This window comes from Oncorhynchus masou, chromosome 9, assembly GCF_036934945.1.
Source record: "Oncorhynchus masou masou isolate Uvic2021 chromosome 9, UVic_Omas_1.1, whole genome shotgun sequence".
NCBI classification, from domain to species: Eukaryota; Metazoa; Chordata; class Actinopteri; order Salmoniformes; family Salmonidae; genus Oncorhynchus; species Oncorhynchus masou.
In genome coordinates, this window is record NC_088220.1 from 25,547,924 (window position 1) to 25,570,646 (window position 22,723).

The window sequence follows — 22,723 nt, forward strand, 5'->3', positions numbered from 1 at the left end:
AAGACACTTACATTACACATAAAACATCACATAAAATAACTGTCACAACACAAAATGTATACCACTATACAACAATATTACAATGCACGGGTGTGTAGACTGCGTGTGCTAGCGCTTGTGTGCGTATGCGTGTCTACCTGTGTGTGTGTCTCTTCACAGTCCCCGCTGTTCCATAAGGTGTATTTTAATCTGTTAACCGATTCTACAGCTTGCATCCGTTTTCTGAGGTGGAATAGAGCTCCATGTAGCCATGGCTCTATATAGTACTGTGCACATCCCGTAGTCTGTTCTGGAATTGTGAAGGATTGTGAAGACCTCTGGTGGCATGTCTTGTGGGGTATTAATGGGTGTCCAAGTAGTTTAAACAGACAGCTCGGTGCATTCACCTCTTACAAAGACAAGCAGTGACGAAGTCAATCTCTCCTCCACTTGGGAGTCCTGATAGACTGACATGTCTATTATTAATGTTGGCTCTCCGTGTACATTTAAGGGCCAGCCATGCTGGCTCAACAACATTGTAGTTACTCCACAATACTGACCTAATTGCCCTGTAGGTTTTTGCTCCAACCCTAATCTAGCACACCCAATTCTAATAATCAGCTAGTTGAAGGTAAATCTCAGGGTTTGAAAAACTCTGCTGTACAGAATAAAAATATTCCAAAATAAAGCAATACAGCAAAAAAATGTGGCAAAGGAATTAACTTTTTGTCCTGAACACAAGTGTATTGTTTATGGCAAATACAATACAGTACATTACTGAGCACCACATATTTTCAAGCATAGTGGTGGCCTGCATCATGTTATGGGTATTCTTTTAATCATTAAGCACTGGGGAGCTTTTCAGGATAAAAAAAAAAACTAAATGGAGCCAACTAGAGGAAAACCTGGTTGTCTACTTTCCAAACACAAGGCCAAATCTTTACTGGAGTTGCTAACCAAGAAGACAGTGAACGTTCTGCGTGGCCAAGTTACAGGTTTGACTTAAATTACATTACATTTAAGTCATTTAGCAGACGCTCTTATCCAGAGCGACTTACAAATTGGTGAATTCACCTTCTGACATCCAGTGGAACAGCCACTTTACAATAGTGCATCTAAATCATTAAATCTATGCCAAGATCTGAAAATTGTTGTCTAGCTATGATTAAAAACCAATTTCACAGAGCTTGAAGAATTTAGAAAATAATAAATTGGGCAAATGTGCCACAATCCAGGTGTGAAAAGCTCTTAAGACTCTTATCCAGAAAGAATCCGTTTTAATGAATCACTGTAGCCTTGTGCCATCTAGCGTCCATGAGATGCAACTGTCAAATCAGCAAAAGTTTCACAACTTAAATATTTGACTTAACAGCGGACCCTAATGGAGGATTTTAAGACTGTGGGATGTTAGACAATCATGCAACATAAAATACACTAGTTTAGCAACCCCATTCCCCCCAAAATGTCCATCTTTAAATCGACTGAAGCTGTTTCATAAACAAAGTCTGCCCTGTATTTTTATATGGTGGGGAGGGGTCTCCCAGCCCTTTAGAGTTAAGAGTAATAACATTCAGACCAGAAACATTGGGAGTAATTTCGTTTGTGTTGAGTTTATTTACAGCTGAATTCAGTGGGAAAAGCTATCCCTTGTGCAACAAACTATTGGAATTCATAAACATCTTGCAAAAACAGCATTGATTCTAAAAATAATAGTTAATATAAAAACACATTTCAAATGACTACTTCAATGCATAGGCCTTCATATCAATATATTCTTAAAGCATTACAGACTTGTATATGGAAATATCATAACACACCATTTAATACCAATAACATAATATCTGGATTTGATATTATTATTATTTTTAAATTCCAGGTTAGCAGTAGCCACACTCTCATCCAATAACGAACTTAAGTAATAGTACTAAGACTGTCAAATAAAAAGTTGACTGATATGGCAGATGTCAGAAGCAAGCTTAGGCACAACATCAGTAAGAGCACATCACTGCCCCACCCCCCAAAATAACTATACAAAACTAATCAAACTACGAAAACATAAGACTGTCAGAGGTGATGGAGTCTAGTTGAGTGAAATTGCATTGGCTGGGGGCTGTACAGTGCTTTTAGCGAGAGGGAGTTCAATATAATGAACCATGGCGGTTTTTGTCAGTCAGAGCAGGGGACTGATTGAACCAGTACCTGGGCTTAAGGAGACCATATGATAAGATCTCCTCTGACGCCCGGGATCCTTCAAGTCAAAGTCCCATTAACCGGCTCTTCAACTGTTATGTCAAAATACATTCGGTACTCACCACAATATGGATTTCGCAGAGCAACTATCTTCATACTGCCGTTACACACAGTATGTACTTTCAAAAAAGGTTAAAAAAAAAAAAATAGTAAAAAATATTTGTTTTTGACCAAATGCGCATGAGCCAAATACAATGACTCATTACTGCTACGCACAGGTCGGCTGATCCAGCAGCAGTACAGTATCGCAAAATACATTTTTAGGAGGTAAACGCCATGCGTAACGGCAGTAACGACGATAGTTCCTCTGCGTAAACGCCATATTGTGGTGAGTACCAAATGTATTTTGACATAACCTTTGAAGAGCCGGTTAATGGGACTTTGACTTGAAGGACCCTGCGCATCAGAGAAGATCTCGTCATATTCACGGTTTCCTCAAGCACAGGTACTGGTTTAGTGACTCATGAGACATTACCGTTTCCTCAAGCACAGGTACTGGTTTAGTGACTCATGAGACATTACCGTTTCCTCAAGCACAGATACTGGTTCAGTGACTCATGAGAAATCAAAACCACCATTTCAATCTCATGACATCGCAGACAACAATGGCAACCGGGCACCATATGCCAAAGCACCCAGAAACTGAAGAAGTGACCCTCTTGAGGCGAGGTGGTTGGAAATACTCCATTTGGTGCTTTAATTGGACCAAGGAGGGTCGGTAGAATTCAGGAGAAGGGGTTCCTGGGGGTATCAGAATCCTGACGGCGTCAGGACGTTCATGTCCCGGGGTTTGAGTTTGTGCGGGCGAGTCTGGGGGGGTCTCTTACCCTCGATGCCGCTGATCTCGATCTTCGGGGGGTTGAACTTGGCAGGGTCATCCACCATGAGGTTGACCTGGGTCTTAATGCCTTCCATGGTGTTGGACTTTGGCACGCCAAAGTACGACTGTAGAGTGAAGCCTGAGGGACAGCAGAGGAGACAAGGACGTTACTCAACTAACAAAAAGGTATATAATCAATATAGCAAAAACAACAACATCCATTACATTCCAAGTCAGTCTTAAAAGCATTCTCTCTCGGGAACACAAAGTCCACAATGACAGCTCAGCCAACAGTCATAATAATAGAGACTCCTGAGGGACTGATTTCTCACCTGTGTTGGTTTCTGAACCAGGGTCAGTAGAGGACTTCTGTACTACTGGGCGAGAAGTTCCAAAGAAGCTCCACCTCTCCCCTCCTGCTCCTCCTCCCTCATTGCCTCCCATTTCTGGGCTGAAGTTAGGACTGCCGAGCTCCGGTGTGGTGAGAAACGGTGCTGGACTCAGGCTGTTGAACCAGCTCCTGTGCCCCCACACACATTAACAATATTAGAGACATGGAACAGTTGTACACAAAAGTGCCATCTGAAATTAATCTTTGCATCTATTGCTTATTCTGAGAAAAGTGGAGAAGTTCTATTCTACTACATATCTGGGGTTGAGTATCAGTGGAGAAGTTCTATTCTACTACATACCTGGGGTTGACTATCAGTGGAGAAGTTCTACTACATACCTGGGGTTGAGTGTCAGTGGAGAAGTTCTAATCTACTACATACATGGGGTTGAGTATCAGCGGAGAAGTTCTATTCTACTACATATCTGGGGTTGACTATCAGTGGAGAAGTTCTACTACATACCTGGGGTTGAGTATCAGTGGAGAAGTTCTATTCTACTACATACCTGGGGTTGACTATCAGTGGAGAAGTTCTATTCTACTACATATCTGGGGTTGAGTATCAGTGGAGAAGTTCTATTCTACTACATACCTGGGGTTGACTATCAGTGGAGAAGTTCTACTACATACCTGGGGTTGAGTGTCAGCGGAGAAGTTCTAATCTACTACATACATGGGGTTGAGTATCAGCGGAGAAGTTCTATTCTACTACATATCTGGGGTTGAGTATCAGTGGAGAAGTTCTATTCTACTACATAACTGGGGTTGACTATCAGTGGAGAAGTTCTACTACATACCTGGGGTTGAGTGTCAGTGGAAAAGTTCTAATCTACTACATACATGGGGTTGAGTATCAGCGGAGAAGTTCTATTCTACTACATACCTGGGGTTGACTATCAGTGGAGAAGTTCTACTACATACCTGGGGTTGAGTATCAGTGGAGAAGTTCTATTCTACTACATACCTGGGGTTGAGTATCAGCGGAGAAATTCTATTCTACTACATACCTGGGGTTGAGTATCAGTGGATAAGTTATAGTCTACTACATACCTGCGGTTGAGTATCAGTGGATAAGTTATATTCTACTACATACCTGCGGTTGAGTATCGGTGATCCGTGGGGACTGACGCTGGGGGTAACGGAGGGGGTCCCGGAAGGGGTGCCACAAGGGGTGGATTGAGCTGATGTCGAAAGCCTGTCCTCCTTGAAGTCCCCACTTGGCATTCTCAGCTTCTGCAGAGACAAAGAGGAAGAAAGATGCAGCTTAGAGATGTTGTTCAGTAGCTCCCTGTCTGCAGCCCATGAGGGAGAGAGAGGTGTGTGTTTTGCAAGACATTTACAGACAACACACATGGTAAGAAGACACAGCAAGATTGTGACATTGAGGCGAGTCAAATGATGGCTGGCCACAAACACACAAACCAAAGCCCAGTTTGGCCTGCCCCCCCCCCCCTCCTTTTTGCTTCTGTGCCAAACTAAGGGTTATTGGAAACCGTTGACCGCCCTTAACCTCAATCAATGGGAGAGATAGCCACTCAGGGGGCACTGAACAGAAGGATTGAAGATTCTCTGGTGGGCCAACAGGCTACAAAGTCCACTGGACCGGCACAAAGACAATTGGCCTTCTAATACCCCTCTCTATGCAGGGATCCCATTCCCATCAGTCCAAAATTAGAAGCTCACTGCATATCAAGTATTTTTATTATGTGTATAACTTAAACGCATCAAGCCAGGGAGTGTTCTTCCTAGGCCAAACAAGACAGGCAAACCACATGTTCTGCACCCACCCAGAAAGAAACCAAACCACCCTCAAGACCTGTCACCAAACATCCCTATTACCCATATTATCCATAGCAGGATAACCCTGCCAATATGGTTCCCCAGGTAGGTAGCAATTAGAGGTCGACCGATTAATCAGAATGGCCGATTAATTAGGGCCGATTTCAAGTTTTCATAACAATCAGAAATCTGTATTTTTGGGCACCGATTTGACTTTTTAATTTTTTTTATATACCTTTATTTAACTAGGCAAGTCAGTTAAGAACACATTCTTATTTTAAATTACGGCCTAGGAACGGTGGGTTAACTGCCTCGACCAGGGGCAGAAAGACAGATTTTCACCATGACAGCTCGGGGTATCCAATCTTGCAACCTTACGGTTAACTAGTCCAACGCAATAACGACCTGCCTCTCTCTCGTTGCACTCCACAAGGAGACTGCCTGTTACACGAATGCAGTAAGCCAAGGTAAGTTGCTAGCTAGCATTTAACTTATCTTATAAAAAAACAATCATTCATAATCACTAGTTAACTACACATGGTTGATGATATTATCTAGCATGTCCTGCGTTGCATATAATCTGACTGAGCATACAAGCATACAAGTATCTAAGTATCTGACAGAGGTGCTAGGCATAAGCAGGCGCGTAAACATTAATTCAAACAGCACTTTCGTGCGTTTTGCCAGCAGCTCTTTGTTGTGCGTCAAGCATTTAACTGTTTATGACTTCAAGCCTATCAACTCCCGGAGATGAGGCTGGTGTAACCGAAGTGAAATGGTTAGCTAGTTAACGCACGCTAATAGCGTTTCAAACGCTCTGAGTCTTCTAGTAGTTGTTCCCCTTGCTCTGCATGGGTAACACTGCTTCGATGGTGGCTGTTGTCGTTATGTTGCTGGTTCGAGCCCAGGGAGGAGCGAGGAAAGCTATACTGTTACACTGGCAATACTAAAGTGCCTATAAGAACATCTAATAGTCAAAGGTTAATGAAATATAAATGGTATAGAGGGAAATAGTCCTATAATAACTACAACCTAAAACTTCTTACCCGGGAATATTGAAGACTCATGTTAAAAGGAACCACTAGCTTTCATATGTTATCATGTTCTGAGCAAGGAACTGAAACATTAGCCTCCTTACATAGCACATATTGCACTTTTACTTTCTTCTCCAACACTTTGTTTTTGCATTATTTAAACCAAATTGAACATGTTTCATTATTTAGTTGAGGCTAAATTTATTTTATTGATGTATTATATTAAGTTAAAATAAGTGATCATTCAGTATTGTTGTAATTGTCATTATTACAAATAAAAACCGGCCGATTAATCGGTATCTGCTTTTTTGGTACTCCAATCGGTATTGGCGTTGAAAAATCATAATCGGTCGACCTATATTCACCAAAGATTAGGCAATCTAGAGAGAGTTTCTCAGCTAATAGTCCATAGTCCTATGCTATAGGCTAGTGAAAAAGCTCCAATCTTACCATTTTGAGTCTGTGGATTTTGGTTACTACCATCTCTGTAACAATATTCTCAATGTTCATCCTCCATTCTGTTGAGGAATATTGGGATGAATATCCCGTACTTCCGTGTGTACTATCTCCGTAAGTTCTGCTCACTGTACTGCTCATCATTCCAATGTGGCTGATGCACTGTCTGTCCCCTCTTGGTTTGCTCTGCTCCTAACATTCTATCTAAGGGTTTCCTCTAGGGTTTCAGCACCTGACCGAAACATAACCTTTTGGAACCCTGCCTGTCGATTCCAAATCTGGTGTCGACCACGGCTCCAGCCGGTTGGTCAGGGACCACATGTTTATGTCACACCCATGTACCTGTCAAAGACCCAGGAGGGGGGTAAATCTCTGACTATGTGACATTGATAGAGCACACCCTTTTAGTAGGAAGGGCACTCTCGATTGTGATTTCTGGTATATCATGAAAATAAATAAATTGCAGCACAATTTCAGACTCATTCCACAGTTTTTACATGATTAAGTACAATACCATTAGAAAGATCCATTTATAATCCTAAAACATAAGTTGAAAATTATGCTGTCACTGCTTCCTGTTGACAAGACATTTTTATAAATAGCCAAATGTCAAAACACAGCTTTAACTTGTCCAAATCAAAAACCAATGCGGAGAAACAGTTTGTGATATACTGAAAACATAAAATGTACTATCTATGCTGAGTATACAAAACATGAAGAACACTCCATAACAGACTAACCAGGTGAATCCAATGATCCCTTATTGATGTCACCTGTTAAATCCACTTCAAAAAACAGGTTCCCGTGTGTATCAAGAATGGTCCACCACCCAAAACTGTGGGAAGCATTGTAGTCAACATGGGCTGACATCACTGTGAAATGCTTTATACACCTTGTAGAGTCCATGCCCCGACGAATTCAGGCGGTTCTTATGAACTCAATATTAGGAAGAAGTTGTTCATAATGTTTTGTATACTCAGGGTACACATACATGTGCAGCAAAAGTAACTATTTATTTTAACGTTAATTGTTACAAGTGGCAATAAATCACTCAACTATGAAAAAATGTGATTGTATGCGCTGTTGAAACGAACAACAACAACAAAAACGTAGTATATATATTGTATCGATGTGCTACGGAATCGAAGGTTCGTCAACACACGCTTGGGCCAGACTGGCAAAAACTGGCTCAAGCCTGATCAACTGTTTGTTTAACCCGGACCTCACCAAACAACGTCAGCTAGCAAGCTACAGTAGTTGTTAGCTAACGTTAGTTCGCTAGCACAAAGTGTCCCCGTTTCTGTTAGCGGTATAACGTTACCCAGAAGTTAATAAGTATTACCCAATCAGCTATATGACTAGTCATTGTGTATATACTGTATGTTAAATTATCTTCGTTTCAGCTTTTTGTGTTGCTAACGTACGATAGGCCTCCGTTTATTTTACTGTTAGGTTAATTTAGCGAACGTTATAGGCCTCGACATACAGGATATTGTCAAGGAAAAATGAAACAATAAATGTAATGAAATACCTTTTCATGAGAAGATTCCTTTGACTTTCCAGTACGATCCACTCTGTCATTTTATCCATTATTCGTATTTTGTATTCAAGTTTAATTGACAAATAAAGCACGGAGACGGAGGTACAATGATGTGTAGCTAGCTAAGTTAGCTACAAACCAGGGAAAAAAAATCCCATTTATTACAGGCTTTCTGATTGGCTGTTTCAGGAAAATATGGGCGATCGTGTCATTTTAAGTGTGTTGCCTGGCAACATGCAAAGCACAGAGAAATACAGTGGAACATACGGCATTAGCTATGGTTTACTACAAGTGTCAAAAGAACATGCATGACGCAGGCACACCGTCTTGCGTCATGCATAACAGCCCTTAGCCGTGGTATATTGGCCATATACCACACCGCCTCGTGCCTTATTGCTTAAATATACCACGGGTATGACGCAAAACTACTTGTTTACTGTTCTAATTACATTGGTAACCGGTTTATAATAACAATATGGCACCTCAGGCATGTGTGGTATATGACCAATATACTACAGCCTTGTGCATTAGAACAGCCCTTAGTCATAGTACAGTATATTGGCCTCATAACATATCCCCTCAGGCCTTATTTCTTATTTATACCACAGCATTGTTGAATACTTGTTTCTGATTGGCTTGAAGGGCATTCTAGAATGGGCATTAAAACCATATAATGGACAGTTGGAAAAGATATCGGGACACTTTGCAGTCATGACAATATACCCTTGGCCACTGTTGGAGATTCTATCCAGTCAGATATTTACATGCAAGCGGTAGGTCATGTTCTAAAGCAGTGTATTCTATTTATGTACACGTGTACAAGTTCAGTATGTACTGTATATATGCATAGCTAAGCTTATATGTAACATATTATATGTGCATATTCAAGAATAGCATGCGATCGGTTGGCTCTATAGAGACATCTTTTCTTTACAAGCAAATGACACATTCGAGCTTTGCACACCCATCCTCGCATCAAAGTGAATAAGCGATGACTATGAAAATAAACCAGACTGGTGGCTATAGCTATGTTCAACAAGTATATTATTGTTCTGGCTCTGTCTGGCGCTGTTTGGGATATTTTACCTTGCCTCGCTGGCTTGCTAGTTTGCTAGGTAATCAATTCCATGATGACATCTGCAGTGCTGTAGTTCACGATAACCATCTTTATCTGAAATTGGATGTTGTCATATTCACTTCAACATAAACAAGCCCCTTTGATGATGCAGCCTGGACATGGGTCTATGGAATCCAAACTGTTGACACTTGTATGCAACCCCTTTGGACAGTCTCATTGACCCCTGGCCCAAGCCTAATCATTCACCACAGAGACAACAACTGCACAGGCAAGCAGACACACACATGATGGTTACATTCAAGATTTATATTATACTGGTCTTAAAAAAAAGCAAAAAAGATCCAAGCACACTCTAGAGGAAGACAGCATGTTTCTAGTTCTTCAAGATTGATTGCTCTTATATAACACTATGTCCTGCTCCCATCCACCTATGGTATGTCAGGTAGCATGACTCAGATAGCATGAGTCTGCACTGATCAAAGGACTGGAATTACACCAACTATTTACAAACATTACAGTTTTTCTCAATCTCGCAAAAGCATTTCTTGGTTCTGCATTGAAACATACAGTAACAATAGCAGAACAGCTATGATCAAATTCTCAAATACATTTACAGAACTTCTGATAATGTTCTTGCCTTAGTACCTGACTTGCATATCGTAGACCACATTTAGCTAAACTTTAAATGCAAATGTCATCAGTGAATACAAAATGGTATGTCTGATAGCATGAGTCTGAACTAATATTAACTTATGCTTTGATGAGGGGTTTAGCATTACCCCCCCCCCCCCCAACACCCACCCCTCCAGTGGACAGGGATATGCTTTTTCCAAGGGTAAGCTGTTCTTGTATCAGTGCCAACAGTCAATCCTCCAGTCCCTGTCATACTCACAGGCATCTGCCCCTCAGCCAGGCGGTGGAATCGTGTGTCCTCTGCAGAGAGGCCCTTGTGGGGGGTGTAGCCAGCTTCTGTTAGCCCTGCCTGGAGCTCAAACCTCTGGAGGCTCTCCTGGGTCTGCTCTGAAGGACCACAGTCAGCAGTAGGACATACAAGTCTAGTGTGGTGTACTAGTCTAGCGCAGCAATGTTGAATGCAATGATATTATGTCATCCATCCTATCCCATATATCTTTCTATGTCATTCCTATCATCTAGAGCAGGGATGGGCAACTTTGATGGGGGTGGGGACAACAACAAAAACTGAACTCCCCCCACCCCCTGCGAGCAAAACATTTTTAGCGGCCCCCATCGTGACAGTGAAGATAAACATTTTAAGTTTTAAAGTTCATTTACTGATATTCTACACATTTTGCCATGAGGTGGAGAGAAGATTTTGTAATTTTATAACTAATTTCATACAATTCTAAGAATTTTGCCATGGGGTGGAGAGAAGAATGTTCAGTTTTACAGAAAAATAATTCTACCCATTTTGCAACAGGGTGGAGGCAAATGTTTGCAGTGTTTAATATGAAAATTGATGATCAATGGGCCCGGCTACGGTCAGTCATTGGACCATGCTTACTACAAGTTTAAATAGCTGGCCAATATACTAACTTACCAATCTCAAAAAATGTAGCTGACATGGGCTAATTGAGTGACTGTGTGTTTTCTAATTGAAAGACCTTGGGTATTCTATTATATTAAACTATTCGCAAGTTGCCCATCACTGATCTATACAGTGCAATATATACATTTGAAGTTGGAAGTTTACATAGACTTAGGTTGGAGTCATTAAAACAAATTTTTCAACTCCTCCACACATTTCTTGTCAACAAACTATAGTTTTGGCAAGTCGGTTAGGACATCTACCTTGTGCATGACACAAGTAATTTTTCCAACAATTGTTTACAGACAGATTATTTTACTTATAATTCACTGTATCACAATTCCAGTGGGTCAGAAGTTTACATACACTAAGTTGACTGTGCCTTTAAACAGTATGGAAAACTCCAGAAAATGATGTCATGGCTTTAGAAGCTTCTGATAATTGACAATTGGCTCATTGACATCATCATAATTTGAGTCAATTGGAGGTGTAGCTGTGGATATATTTCAAGGACTACCTCCAAACTCAGTGTCTCTTTGCTTGACATCATGGGAAAATCAAAAGAAATCAGCCAAAATTAATTGTAGACCTCCACAAGTCTGGTTCATCCTTGGGAGCAATGTTCAAGTGCCTGAAGGTACCACGGTCATCTGTACAAACAATAGTACGCAAGTATAAACACCATGGGAACAAGCAGCCGTCATACCGCTCAGGAAGGAGACACGTTCTCTCCTAGAGATGAACGTACTTTGGTGGAAAAAGTGCAAATCAATCCAAGAACAACAGCAAAAGACCTTGTGAAGATGCTGGAGGAAACAGGTACAAAAGTATCTATATCCACAGTAAAACAAGTCCTATATTGACATAACCTGAAAGGACGCTCAGCAAGGAAGAAGCCACTGCTCCAAAACCGCCATTAAAAAGACAGACTACAGTTTGAAAATGCAGATGGGGACAAAGATCGTATTTTTTGGAGAAATGTCCTCTGGTCTGAGGAAACAAAAATAGAACTGTTTGGCCATAATGACCACCGTTATTTTTGGAGGAAAAAGGGAGAGGCTTGCAAGCCAAAGAACACCATCCCAACCGTGAAGCACGGGGGTGGCAGCATCATGTTGTGGGGGTGCTTTGCTGCAGGAGGGACTGGTGCACTTCACAAAATAGATGGCATCATGAGGATGGAAAATTATGTGGATATATTGAAGCAACAGCTCAAGACATCAGTCAGCAAGTTAAAGCTTGGTCACAAATGGGTCTTCCAAATGGACAATGACCCCAAGCATACTTCCAAAGTTGTGGCAAAATAGCTTAAGGACAACAAAGTCAAGGGTTTGGAGTGGCCATCACAAACCCCTGACCTCAATCCCATAGAAAATGTGTGGGCAGAACTGAAAAAGCATGCGCGAGCAAGGAGGCCTACAAACCTGACTAAGTTACACCAGCTCTGTCAGGAGGAATGGGTCAAAATTCACCCAACTTATTGTGGGAAGCTTGTGGAAGGCTACCCAAAACGTTTTATCCAAGTTAAACAATTTAAAGGAAAAGCTACCAAATACTAATTGAGTGTATGTAAACTTCTGAACCACTGGGAATGTGATAAAAGAAATTACAGCTGAAATAAATAATTCTCTCTAGTATTATTCTGACATTTCACAATCTGAAAATAAAGTGGTGATCCTAGCTAAGACCTAAGGCAGGGAATTTTTTAATAGGATTAAATGTCAGTAATTGTGAAAAACGGAGTTTAAATGTTTTTGGCTAAGGTGTATGTAAACTTCCGACTTCAACTGTATACCCATCTATTCAGATATTTCTACAATATGGGATGTTTTACTGTGTTAGCATGTTGGATGTCTAGTTACTTTGCAAAGTTGACAGGTATCTCACTATGTTAACATGTTACCGCACGGCAAGCAGTACCGGAGCGCCAAGTCCAGGACCAAAAGGCTCCTTAGCAGCTTCTACCCCAAGCCATAAGACTGCTGAACAATTAATCAAATGGCCACCGGAGTAGCAGCAGTGTTTTGAACACTGCTGCAACTCGCTGTTTATTATCTATGCAGTCACTTCACCCCAACCTACATGAACAAATGACCTCTAACCTGTACCCTCGCACACTGACTGAGTACCGGTACCCCCTGTATACATGATAGCCTCATTAATGCTATTGTGTAATTAGCATGTTGGATGTGTAGATACATTGTAAAGTTGTCAAGTGTCTCACCGTGTTAGCATGTTGGATGTGCAGATACATTGTAAAGTTGTCAAGTGTCTCACCGTGTAACGATGCTGGATGTGTAGATACATTGTAAAGTTGTCAAGTGTCTCACCGTGTAACGATGTTGGATGTCCAGATACATTGTAAAGTTGTCAAGTGTCTCACCGTGTTAGCATGTTGGATGTGTAGATACATTGTAAAGTTGTCAAGTGTCTCACCGTGTTAGCATGTTAGATGTGTAGATACATTGTAAAGTTGTCAAGTGTCTCACGGTGTTAGCATGTTGGATGTGTAGATACATTGTAAAGTTGTCAAGTGTCTCACCGTGTTAGCATGTTGAATGTGTAGATACATTGTAAAGTTGACAATGTGAGTTTGTTTTCCTACTTACTGATCATGAGTGTGTTCATGAGAGAGGAGGCTTTGGCCTTGACCACGGGGACAGTGGGCTTGACCGGTGCTGCTGCTGTTGCCACGTTAAATTGACTGCCAGTGCCACTCTCGTCCTCCTTGACATAACAACAGGCCAATGGGTTTAATATGAACACAATACTAGGTGCTTTATGTGTGGTCACTCTCCCAGCAACGGTTCATTAAACTCTACAGTGATAACCTCGGTCAGGTTGGACATTGAGCGTTACAGTTGCCGTTACACAACAAGTACTATTACACAACTTATAAACTTCTGTACTGTATGTAGTAACAGGATAGATAACTACGATATATTTAGGTTATGTACCTCAACAATCCTCTTGAACTTCCTCTGTGGGATGAGAGGGTCCTTCCATGGGTTGTTGACACACATGTCAGGGGGAGGGGAGTGCATGGGAGCGTCCAGGGCCTCGTCATAGCTAAAGGCTCGTCTGGACATACCAATGGGGGAAGAGAACCCCCCAAAGAATCCCCCCGATACACCAGACTCCAATGCTGGAATTGGAGACAACGGCAAGAGAAACATTAGAGCAACATTTAATAACCTTACCTCATTTATTTGATCGCTAGTGGACCATTTGTGTGTCAAATGAAGAAGCACACCATCACATTGACTATCTTGTTATGTTGGGAATCAAAGTGATGTTACTAGTCATCAATTCTATTTGCTTTCATCTTTGATGATGTGTTTCACACGTGATCAATGAAGGAGGATGTTCATCATGTATTACCTGGTATATCACCCTGTCTGGATCCCATTCTGCAGTGTGCTATGGAGGACCAGGATCTATGCGAGTGAAGGTGAATGTGGAGATCTTGACTGGCTTCCTAATCTGCAGAGGTCAGCATAAAACCCAACATAAGTTAATAAAGGGGCAGAGTTCCAGAGGCCTGGGCCCGTATCCACAAGGCAACTTCAGAGACGCTTCAGAGACGCTTTGTGGATAGGGTCCTGATACAACAACAAAAATTGCTTTATGAATAATGTCATACAATAATACAATGTGATGTGAGAATCACTGAGGTTATACACACTAATTAATAAACGTTTGGTTTTATGTTTGTTTTCGGGAAGAGCACACTGTCATGGGAGGTGTTCTGACCCCCAAATAGACCCGAGTCAGGTTACCAGAAGCCTATGTTACAAAAGGTCACAACATCAGAGTCATGTCATGGAAAGACAGGAAGTCACACTCGTCACACAACCATGTTACAGTGTCCACACCAGATGGTGAAGGTGAAGCAATATTTCAATGTATATTTGTAGGCTTTTATGCAAGAGTATTAATCAATTGACTTTGTTTTCTTATTGCAAGTTGCAACAGACCAATGCTGTTTGCACAACATGCATTCCTATAACAATTATCCCAGTACTTTGTGGCCTAAACTCTCCTTCATCTACGACAAATCTTACCAACAGATCAGTAACAAATGCTATTCTTTTAACCCCATTCCCAAAATTCTATGAGATTAAATTCCTGAATCGTGGAGATACCATGGAGAAGACATACAGTGGGGCAAAAAAAGTATTTAGTCAGCCACCAATTGTGCAAGTTCTCCCATTTAAAAAGATGAGAGGCCTGTAATTTTCATCATAGGTATACTACAACTGTTACAGACAAAATGAGGGAAAAAAATCCAGAAATTCACATTGTAGGATTTTTTTTGAATTTATTTGCAAATTATGGTGGAAAATAAGTATGTATATAGCCTACCATAGCAGGCTGCTGTTTAAAAGGTCAGAAATAGATTGGGGAAGCAGTAATATGAGGTAAAAAGTATTTGCAGAACATGAGAAACATGCGATTGTGAAAGTCAAGACAGCATAGCTTTAACCTAAACTGAAATTGACAACGTCAGCAGCAGCACTTGCCAGCTGGACAGTGACTTGCACAAAAATATTGATGTGAAGTTCGCAAACGATTCGTTCTTTTTGAACGACTCTTTTCACTGACGACAACCAACAGTCCATCATGTGCACAGCAGAAAAATCATGTTACAGGCATCATAGAGAAGGAAAATAACGGACAAGTTATTGCGTTGTGAAAAAATGGAATCATTTGATTATTGAATGTTATTGGACACAGCTTTGTAGAACCAAAACACACAGCCTTCTGCTCAACACTCGAACTCAAGAGCGAATCGTTTGTGTGGCTGCTGCAGTTCTCGAACGATAGCCACTTCATATGTTTTTGAGTTAACTGACCTGGAATACCATGCAGGTGTGTTGAATTTAGGCAATCACTGAACAAATACATTAGCTCAGTTAGTCAGGTAGGACTGGGCGATATGGTCAAAATGTCATATTACAGTAATTTATGTTTTTAGAAAAAAAAGTGTATATTGTAACAACCCTGGGTTTATAAGGATATCGACTCGAGTATGCTTTTGCGGCAGTCAATAGCGCGCTGGACTTCGGGCTAGAAGGTCTAGGGGTCTTTCTCTATTCTGATTGTTTTATACAATTCAACTTCAGCCAAAAATTATTTTCAGCATTTACATCCATTTCTGCCACATAGACGATATGGACAAACAATCTAAGCCTTATTTTGAACCAAATGTTGCAATTGAAATTTAATTTAAGATTTAGAGCAAAACACTTGCGTTAATTGATGGAATCGTGGATTATGATTATTGTAATTATATAGTTAGAATATATAGTGGGCACTTTGAATAAGTGTTGTTTGACATGACAACGAATGGAAATACAAGGGATGAGTTATTGTGACAAGGTAGGAACCCGTGTTAAGTGTTTCCTATGGGACCCTATAATCTTTGGATACATTGAATATTTTCTCTTAGCTACTTCATGTAGTGACCGTATTCATGCTTCGCATATTACTATTTTGATTTGGAACATATTGTTACACAACATGCTGATTTAGGTCTATACCATCACTGTTATTATCAGGCTGTATAGCTAACTACATTTGCTCCAACTCAGTACATTTATTAGCTAGCTAGCTAACGTTAGCCAGCCAACTAACTAGCGATTACCATTAGCGGCTAACAATATTTAGGCCCAATTTGCTAATTACCTGTTTGCAGGTGTAAGAAACACAAATTAATAGTGTCATTATAGAATACTGGTGAATTTATATTAAGAATCAAAGTGAAAACAGCATCGTTGTTCATCAACATTGATATGTTCACATTGACCATGTAGATTGAACGCAAGTGTCTAGTAGTGGTCGAGGAACATCACATGCGCTCCCTGCGTGACAGGGGCGGGGCTGGGTCTGTGTGGAAAGCTGCGTGGAGAGTGAGAGCGGAGAGAGATGACTCAAGAAGTGAAGTAAACTAAATCGACGTTACACATATCGTATCACATTTAACAAACCAAACGTTCAAATACCGTTATCGAAGGTAAAAGTAATAACTTAAAACGCTCCTTGCACCAATACTGGTATATCGGAAAATGCAGTATACCGCCCAGAGGTGTGCACCACACCTGACCAACTGAGCTAATTGTTGGAGCAAAATCTTGCAGTATACAAACGTAAATTACTTGATCATGTGTCAAGTGTATGTAGACGGGAGGAGTATTATATGCCTGCTGAGCCTAAATGCTGCAATTGTGGTTTGTGAACATTGCACCCGAATTTCTGAAGTGTCCTGTTAGGCAGGGTGAAGGAAACAGATGCGGCAAGGATAATGGCTGACCAGAATGTGTCCTGTCCAGACGCGGTGAGAAGAGTGGCAGAAAGAAGTGAAGTAATGGTAGTAGGAGTAAAGACACTAGATGATGTCCCTCGTCAACATAACATACGGATCCTGACATGTTGTATGTTAAGAAGGTGGACTTTGTAGCGTGTATTACTTTGTTTATCAACTGCACAGCGCAACGGAGAAAATAGGCATTGTGAATGCGGCTGAGCATTTTTTGGGGGGGACTCGTGGATTTTTCTGCAGAGGCATTACAAGGAATTCTGTCGATGCATGCTCCGTCCTCCCAGGCACCTGAGGCTGTGTAGGGATGTGATTTGAACTGTGACGGAAGGAGTGGGAAGGTTGTTTGATTTATCATCCCCCCATGGAAATTTTTTGTTGTTACATTACCCAGTAGGTGTAGTCTGCCATAAACTTTCAAGAAGAAGGACATTGGCTAATCTCCCCCGCGGCTGTCAAACCGTTATATTCTGCCAAGAGTCGTTCTTAATCTAGTCCGGTTGCGCCGCAATTTTGACCTCCTTTCAAATGTATCAATAAATAATCGTATTTATATGGCTAGCAGTCACAAATGTACATTGTTTGAAGCACAGTTTTCAAATTTTCTGTCACATATGACAGCTCCGATAAACCCCCTATGGTGAGAATCTTGATTCTTTCGAGTTTTTAGTTCATCGTTCGCCGATAGGGGGTCCTACGTGCTCTGGGCATGAGGTCTACTGACTCAAATGAACGAAATGAGTCGGAAGATTCGTTCATTTGACTGAACGAGTCGAAAAGATCCGAGTCAGTATAAAGAGTCAACTCCCAATTTCTAAAAGATTACGCGAAAGGCAGGCAGAATACTGGAATTAAATTCATACGATCGGCTACATGCGCCACAAAAATATTTAATTGATAAACCATGAATATTATAGGCCTACTTATAATACAAATATCATTATATTGATATTAAGGTAGGCTACTATTGCTGTAGGCTATTAAAATATAATTACACATAGGCTATAACCCAACCACCGACGCAATAAAAAAACATGTATTGATCATATTGGTTATTACAGAAACATGACAAGATGCAGTTATAAATTGTAGAGATTTCTCACCTATGATGACGATGTACCTGCTATGCCTCAATAAAGTCCACTCACTGTCGTAACCGCGCTATGTTTGATCCGATTTTGGTGAACAAACAGACAACGGCCTCATCCATGACTTTAGGATGGGCACGCAAATTAACAAGTGCAGTGACAAGCGGTGAAGCACCGGACCAATGAATGAGCATTCTGAAAAATAACGGAAGTGATCATGCTGGAATGGGAATTCTAAAAATGAAAGTCTTGACTCCTCCCTGGTGCATGGGTTTGTCTGTCTTGATTCTAGACATGATGCAGAGACCAGAGAAACGTTTTGAAATGCATTTGATTTTGTACAATGGTCACACCTCACAGCAACATCCCAATTATTACAATTATATGTATATATTTGAATGTATAGTAAACATGTTATTATATACATTTCAACTTACTTTGTTGTATCCCTCCATACATTTACCCATACATTCACACAAACAGTGCATTGACTAGAAAACCAACTTACTTCCCCTTGAGTGTGCACATCATGTGGGTGAAGTTCTGTAAAGTTACTTTAGACTCTCTACCACTATTACATCACTTTAATGATGGCAGCACACAGTCATGCAATAGCATAGTTTCCCCAATGCAAATATGGGTTTAGACATATAGGGGGCCAGCCAGATGCCTGACGACGAACAAGATCGACGACCACCACATCCTCATATATTCTCGAATAGAATAATCATAATATGATTAGCCTGCTTAATTACTTACACATAGCTTAAAACGTTCTGAAGTAAAGGTCTACACGTTTGTTTCCATTGATCTATGTATCAGATGTCAGGACACAGAATTATAGGCCTCGGGAACTGACAATTCAATCTTGAACTTGCTCGACTGTTAAATTACACTCTGTACCCAAAGTAGACGATGCCTCACTGTTCTCAATGTTCAGTTGAAAGTTGTCTCAGGTTCATATGGACCAATGTCTGTGATGATGCATGTGCAGGTAATTTAGAATGACTATATCATTTTGAGATTCAGTAGAATAATTTGTGCCTTTGAGCCATGCCTTTTAAAGACATGCTCTAACAACATGCTATTGTCCTTGGCTTTTTTTTAGCTATTTGCCTTTTTACCATCAGGCCTTTAGCATTTTCACATGACCACTTGAACCCGAAAATGCTGTATTAGAACTTTTACCTTGACTGGATCCTGAAAGTCAATTCTCCCCTTTTACCTTCTCAAAGTCAACTTGCTACTACAAAATTACTGCTTCTACATAATTAAATGATTAACACCCTCCTCTTAGTTTACTGCAAGGAATCCAGGTGACATTATAACCCAGCGTTTCCCAAACTCGGTCCTCGGGACACCAACGGGAGCACGTTTTGGTTTTTGCTGTAGCGCTACACAGCTGTTTCAAATAATTAACTAATCATCAAGCTTTAATCATTTGAATCAACTGTGTAGTTCTAGGGCAAAAAACAAAACATTCACCCCCTGGGTGTACAGTAGCAATAAATTCAGCTCTAGCCTTGGAGGGTGCAATGGAAGTTATTTTCCATTATGCATGATATCAGTGTGGAAGGGACAAGATAACTTCAGTCTCTAAGATTCTAACCAATTTGCACAAGAAATTGAGGAGACTGCATTAGAAAGTGAGCAGACATTGGAAAGTGAGGAGACTGCATTAGAAAGTGGGGAGACTGCATTAGAAAGTGAGAGACTGCATTAGAAAGTGAAAGAGACTGCATTGGAAAGTGAGGAGACTGCATTAGAAAGTGAGGAGACTGCATTAGAAAGTGAGGAGACTGCATTGGAAAGTGAGGAGACTACATTAGAAAGTGAGGAGACCGCATTAGAAAGTGAAAGACACTACAATGGAAAGTGAGGAGACTACATTAGAAAGTGAAAGAGACTACATTGGAAAGTGAGGAAACTGCATTAGAAAGTGAGGAGACATTGGAAAGTGAGGAGACGACATTAGAAAGTGAGGAGACTGCATTAGAAAGTGAAAGAGACTACATTGGAAAGTGAGGAGACCGCATTAGAAAGTGAAAGAGACTACATTGGAAAGTGAGGAGACTACATTAGAAAGTGAGGAGACTACATTGGAAAGTGAGGAGACTACATTAGAAAGTGAGGAGACTGCATTAGAAAGTGAAGAGACTGCATTGGAAAGTGAGGAGACTACATTAGAAAGTGAGGAGACTGCATTGGAAAGTGAGGAGACTACATTAGAAAGTGAGGAGAATGCATTATAAAGTGAGGAGACTGCATTAGAAAGTGAGGAGACTGCATTGGAAAGTGAGGAGACGACATTAGAAAGTGAGGAGACTGCATTAGAAAGTGAGGAGACTACATTAAAGTGAGGAGACTACATTAGAAAGCGAGGAGACTGCATTAGAAAGTGAGGAGACTACATTAGAAAGTGAGGAGACTGCATTAGAAAGTGAGGAGACTGCATTAGAAAGTGAGGAGACTGCATTAGAAAGTGAGGAGACTGCATTGGAAAGTGAGGAGACTGCATTGGAAAGTGAGGAGACTGCATTAGAAAGTGAGGAGACTGCATTGGAAAGTGAGGAGACTACATTGGAAAGTGAGGAGACTACATTAGAAAGTGTATTGTCTGTGTCTGGGGGCCATGGGGTGTAAAATCAACTCAAGAGTCCATAACCCTAACCCTTACACCATGGAATGGGAACACATTCTCAACATGGTTAATATCAAAATCCAAAATAACCACAGCACCTCGACGGTCGGTCCGTCTCACTGGATCGGGTTCCCTGTGATATTTGTGAGCATGGGTAGGAGCGTCTAGGACCATGGCATGTGATAGTCCTCAGGCAGAGGAACGTCTGTACAAGACGGAGAGAACACAGATTTATTGGATGCTGGAAAGGGCATCTGCATTCTGTATGATCGTGTCTGCGTTCCAAATGAAACCCTATACCTTTGACAAGAACCTCAATGGGCCCTGGTCAAAAGTAGTGTACTAAATAGTGAATGGGGTATGATTTGGGACACAACTCTACTGTATCTGCTAGACTTGCATCCGAAGTAGTCACAAGATATTCCTTCCCCCAACATCATTTTCCTTTCTGAGATATACAGTGCATTCAGAAAGTATTCAGTCCCCTAGACTTTTTCCCAAAAAAATTACATTACAGCCTTATTCTATTTTAATTGATTAAATGTTTTTTTTCTTGTCATCAGGCTACATACAATACCCCATAACGACAAAGCAAAAACAGGTTTTTAGAAATGTGTGCAAATTTATATTAACCCCCCCCATGTGGAAGTGGCAGGACTGAGTATTTGTAGAGGTCTTGATTATTGAACAGGTTGCAGCTGGTTGGGATCTGCTCTGAGTCCAGCACACCTGTCTCCGCCCACACAATCACACACACACAGAGAGAGAGAGCGGGAGAGAGCACTGGGGGAGTGGCGGAAGGTCAAGGAGACACCGGGTGAGCACTAGAGGGCGTGGCAGGAGCAGATTTGGCAAACTGAAACTAGCAACAGCAAGAAAAGGTCCCCTTTCTTATACACCGACTTCACTCCTCACTCTGCAACCTCACTTATTATCAAGTTTTAGAGCGGATAATAATGATGATTTTTTTTAGGATTAATAGGAGTTAATTTGACTTTGAGTCACTTTAAATCCTAGTTGAATATATTGTTTAGTCAGATCAAAGGAACTAACTTCCCTTGTTGATGTGGTTCATCTCCCTAATATCAGTTACTGGGAAGTTACAAAACACTACGAACACCTGCTCTTTCCATGACAAAGACTGACCAGGTGAATCCAGGTGAAAGCAAATGATCCCTTATAGATGTCACCTGTTAAATCCACTTCAATCAGTGTAGATGAAGGGGAGTAGACAGGTTAAATAAGTATTTTTAAGCCTTGAGACAATGGAGACATGGATTGTGTTTGTGTGCTGTTCAGAGGGGGTGGGCAAGACAAAAGGTTTAAGTGCCTTTGAACAGGGTTTGGTAGTAGGTGCCAGGCGCACCGGTTTGTGTCAAGAACTGCAACGCTGCTGGGTTTTTCAACAGTTTCCCGGGTGTAACAAGAATGGTCCACCACCAAAAGGAGTCCATGCCCTAACGAATTGAGGCTGTTCTGAGGGCAAGAAGGGTTGCAACTTAATATTAGGATATTAATATTGTTCTTAATGTTTTGTCCACTCAGTGCATATACGTATATGTCTTAATATATACTATTTTTATTGATTCTTTCTAATTTCTCAGTATTACAGTGATGTTAATTTAGTCTGTTAAGTAACTGAATAGAATAAATTAGGAACTTAATAAATGGAAATATAATCTCAACCGCTAGAACTACTATGTCTATGAATGGGATATACAGTATTTTCAATTATCATATGCATTATTTTTGTCTAAGATGTGGGTGTTAGAATGTTTTTGTGTTGGTTGCCTTGCATGTTT

At 40.8% G+C, this 22,723-nt stretch overlaps 1 protein-coding gene across 1 annotated transcript; it reads right to left on the reverse strand.

The window, feature by feature from the left end:
* Positions 1–1,570: 1,570 nt before the first annotated feature.
* LOC135545725 (putative monooxygenase p33MONOX) lies at positions 1,571–18,444 on the reverse strand. Its single transcript, XM_064973542.1, has 8 exons — positions 18,296–18,444; positions 14,255–14,356; positions 13,831–14,018; positions 13,483–13,600; positions 10,220–10,347; positions 4,534–4,673; positions 3,382–3,569; positions 1,571–3,188 (listed from the first exon to the last, which is right to left on the reverse strand). Exons 2-8 carry the CDS (start codon positions 14,280–14,282, stop codon positions 2,980–2,982), a joined length of 999 nt encoding a protein of 332 aa, XP_064829614.1. The 5' UTR covers positions 14,283–14,356; positions 18,296–18,444; the 3' UTR covers positions 1,571–2,979.
* Positions 18,445–22,723: the final 4,279 nt, after the last annotated feature.

Coding starts and splice junctions, on each gene's coding strand:
- LOC135545725 (XM_064973542.1), bottom strand. CDS start 14,282: ATGGGATCCAGACAGGGTGATATACCAG. Junction 14,019..14,254: donor CAGACAGGGTGATATACCAG/GTAATACATGAT, acceptor CTCCAATTCCAG/CATTGGAGTCTGGTGTATCG. Junction 3,570..4,533: donor TCACCGATACTCAACCGCAG/GTATGTAGTAGA, acceptor GTGGGGGCACAG/GAGCTGGTTCAACAGCCTGA.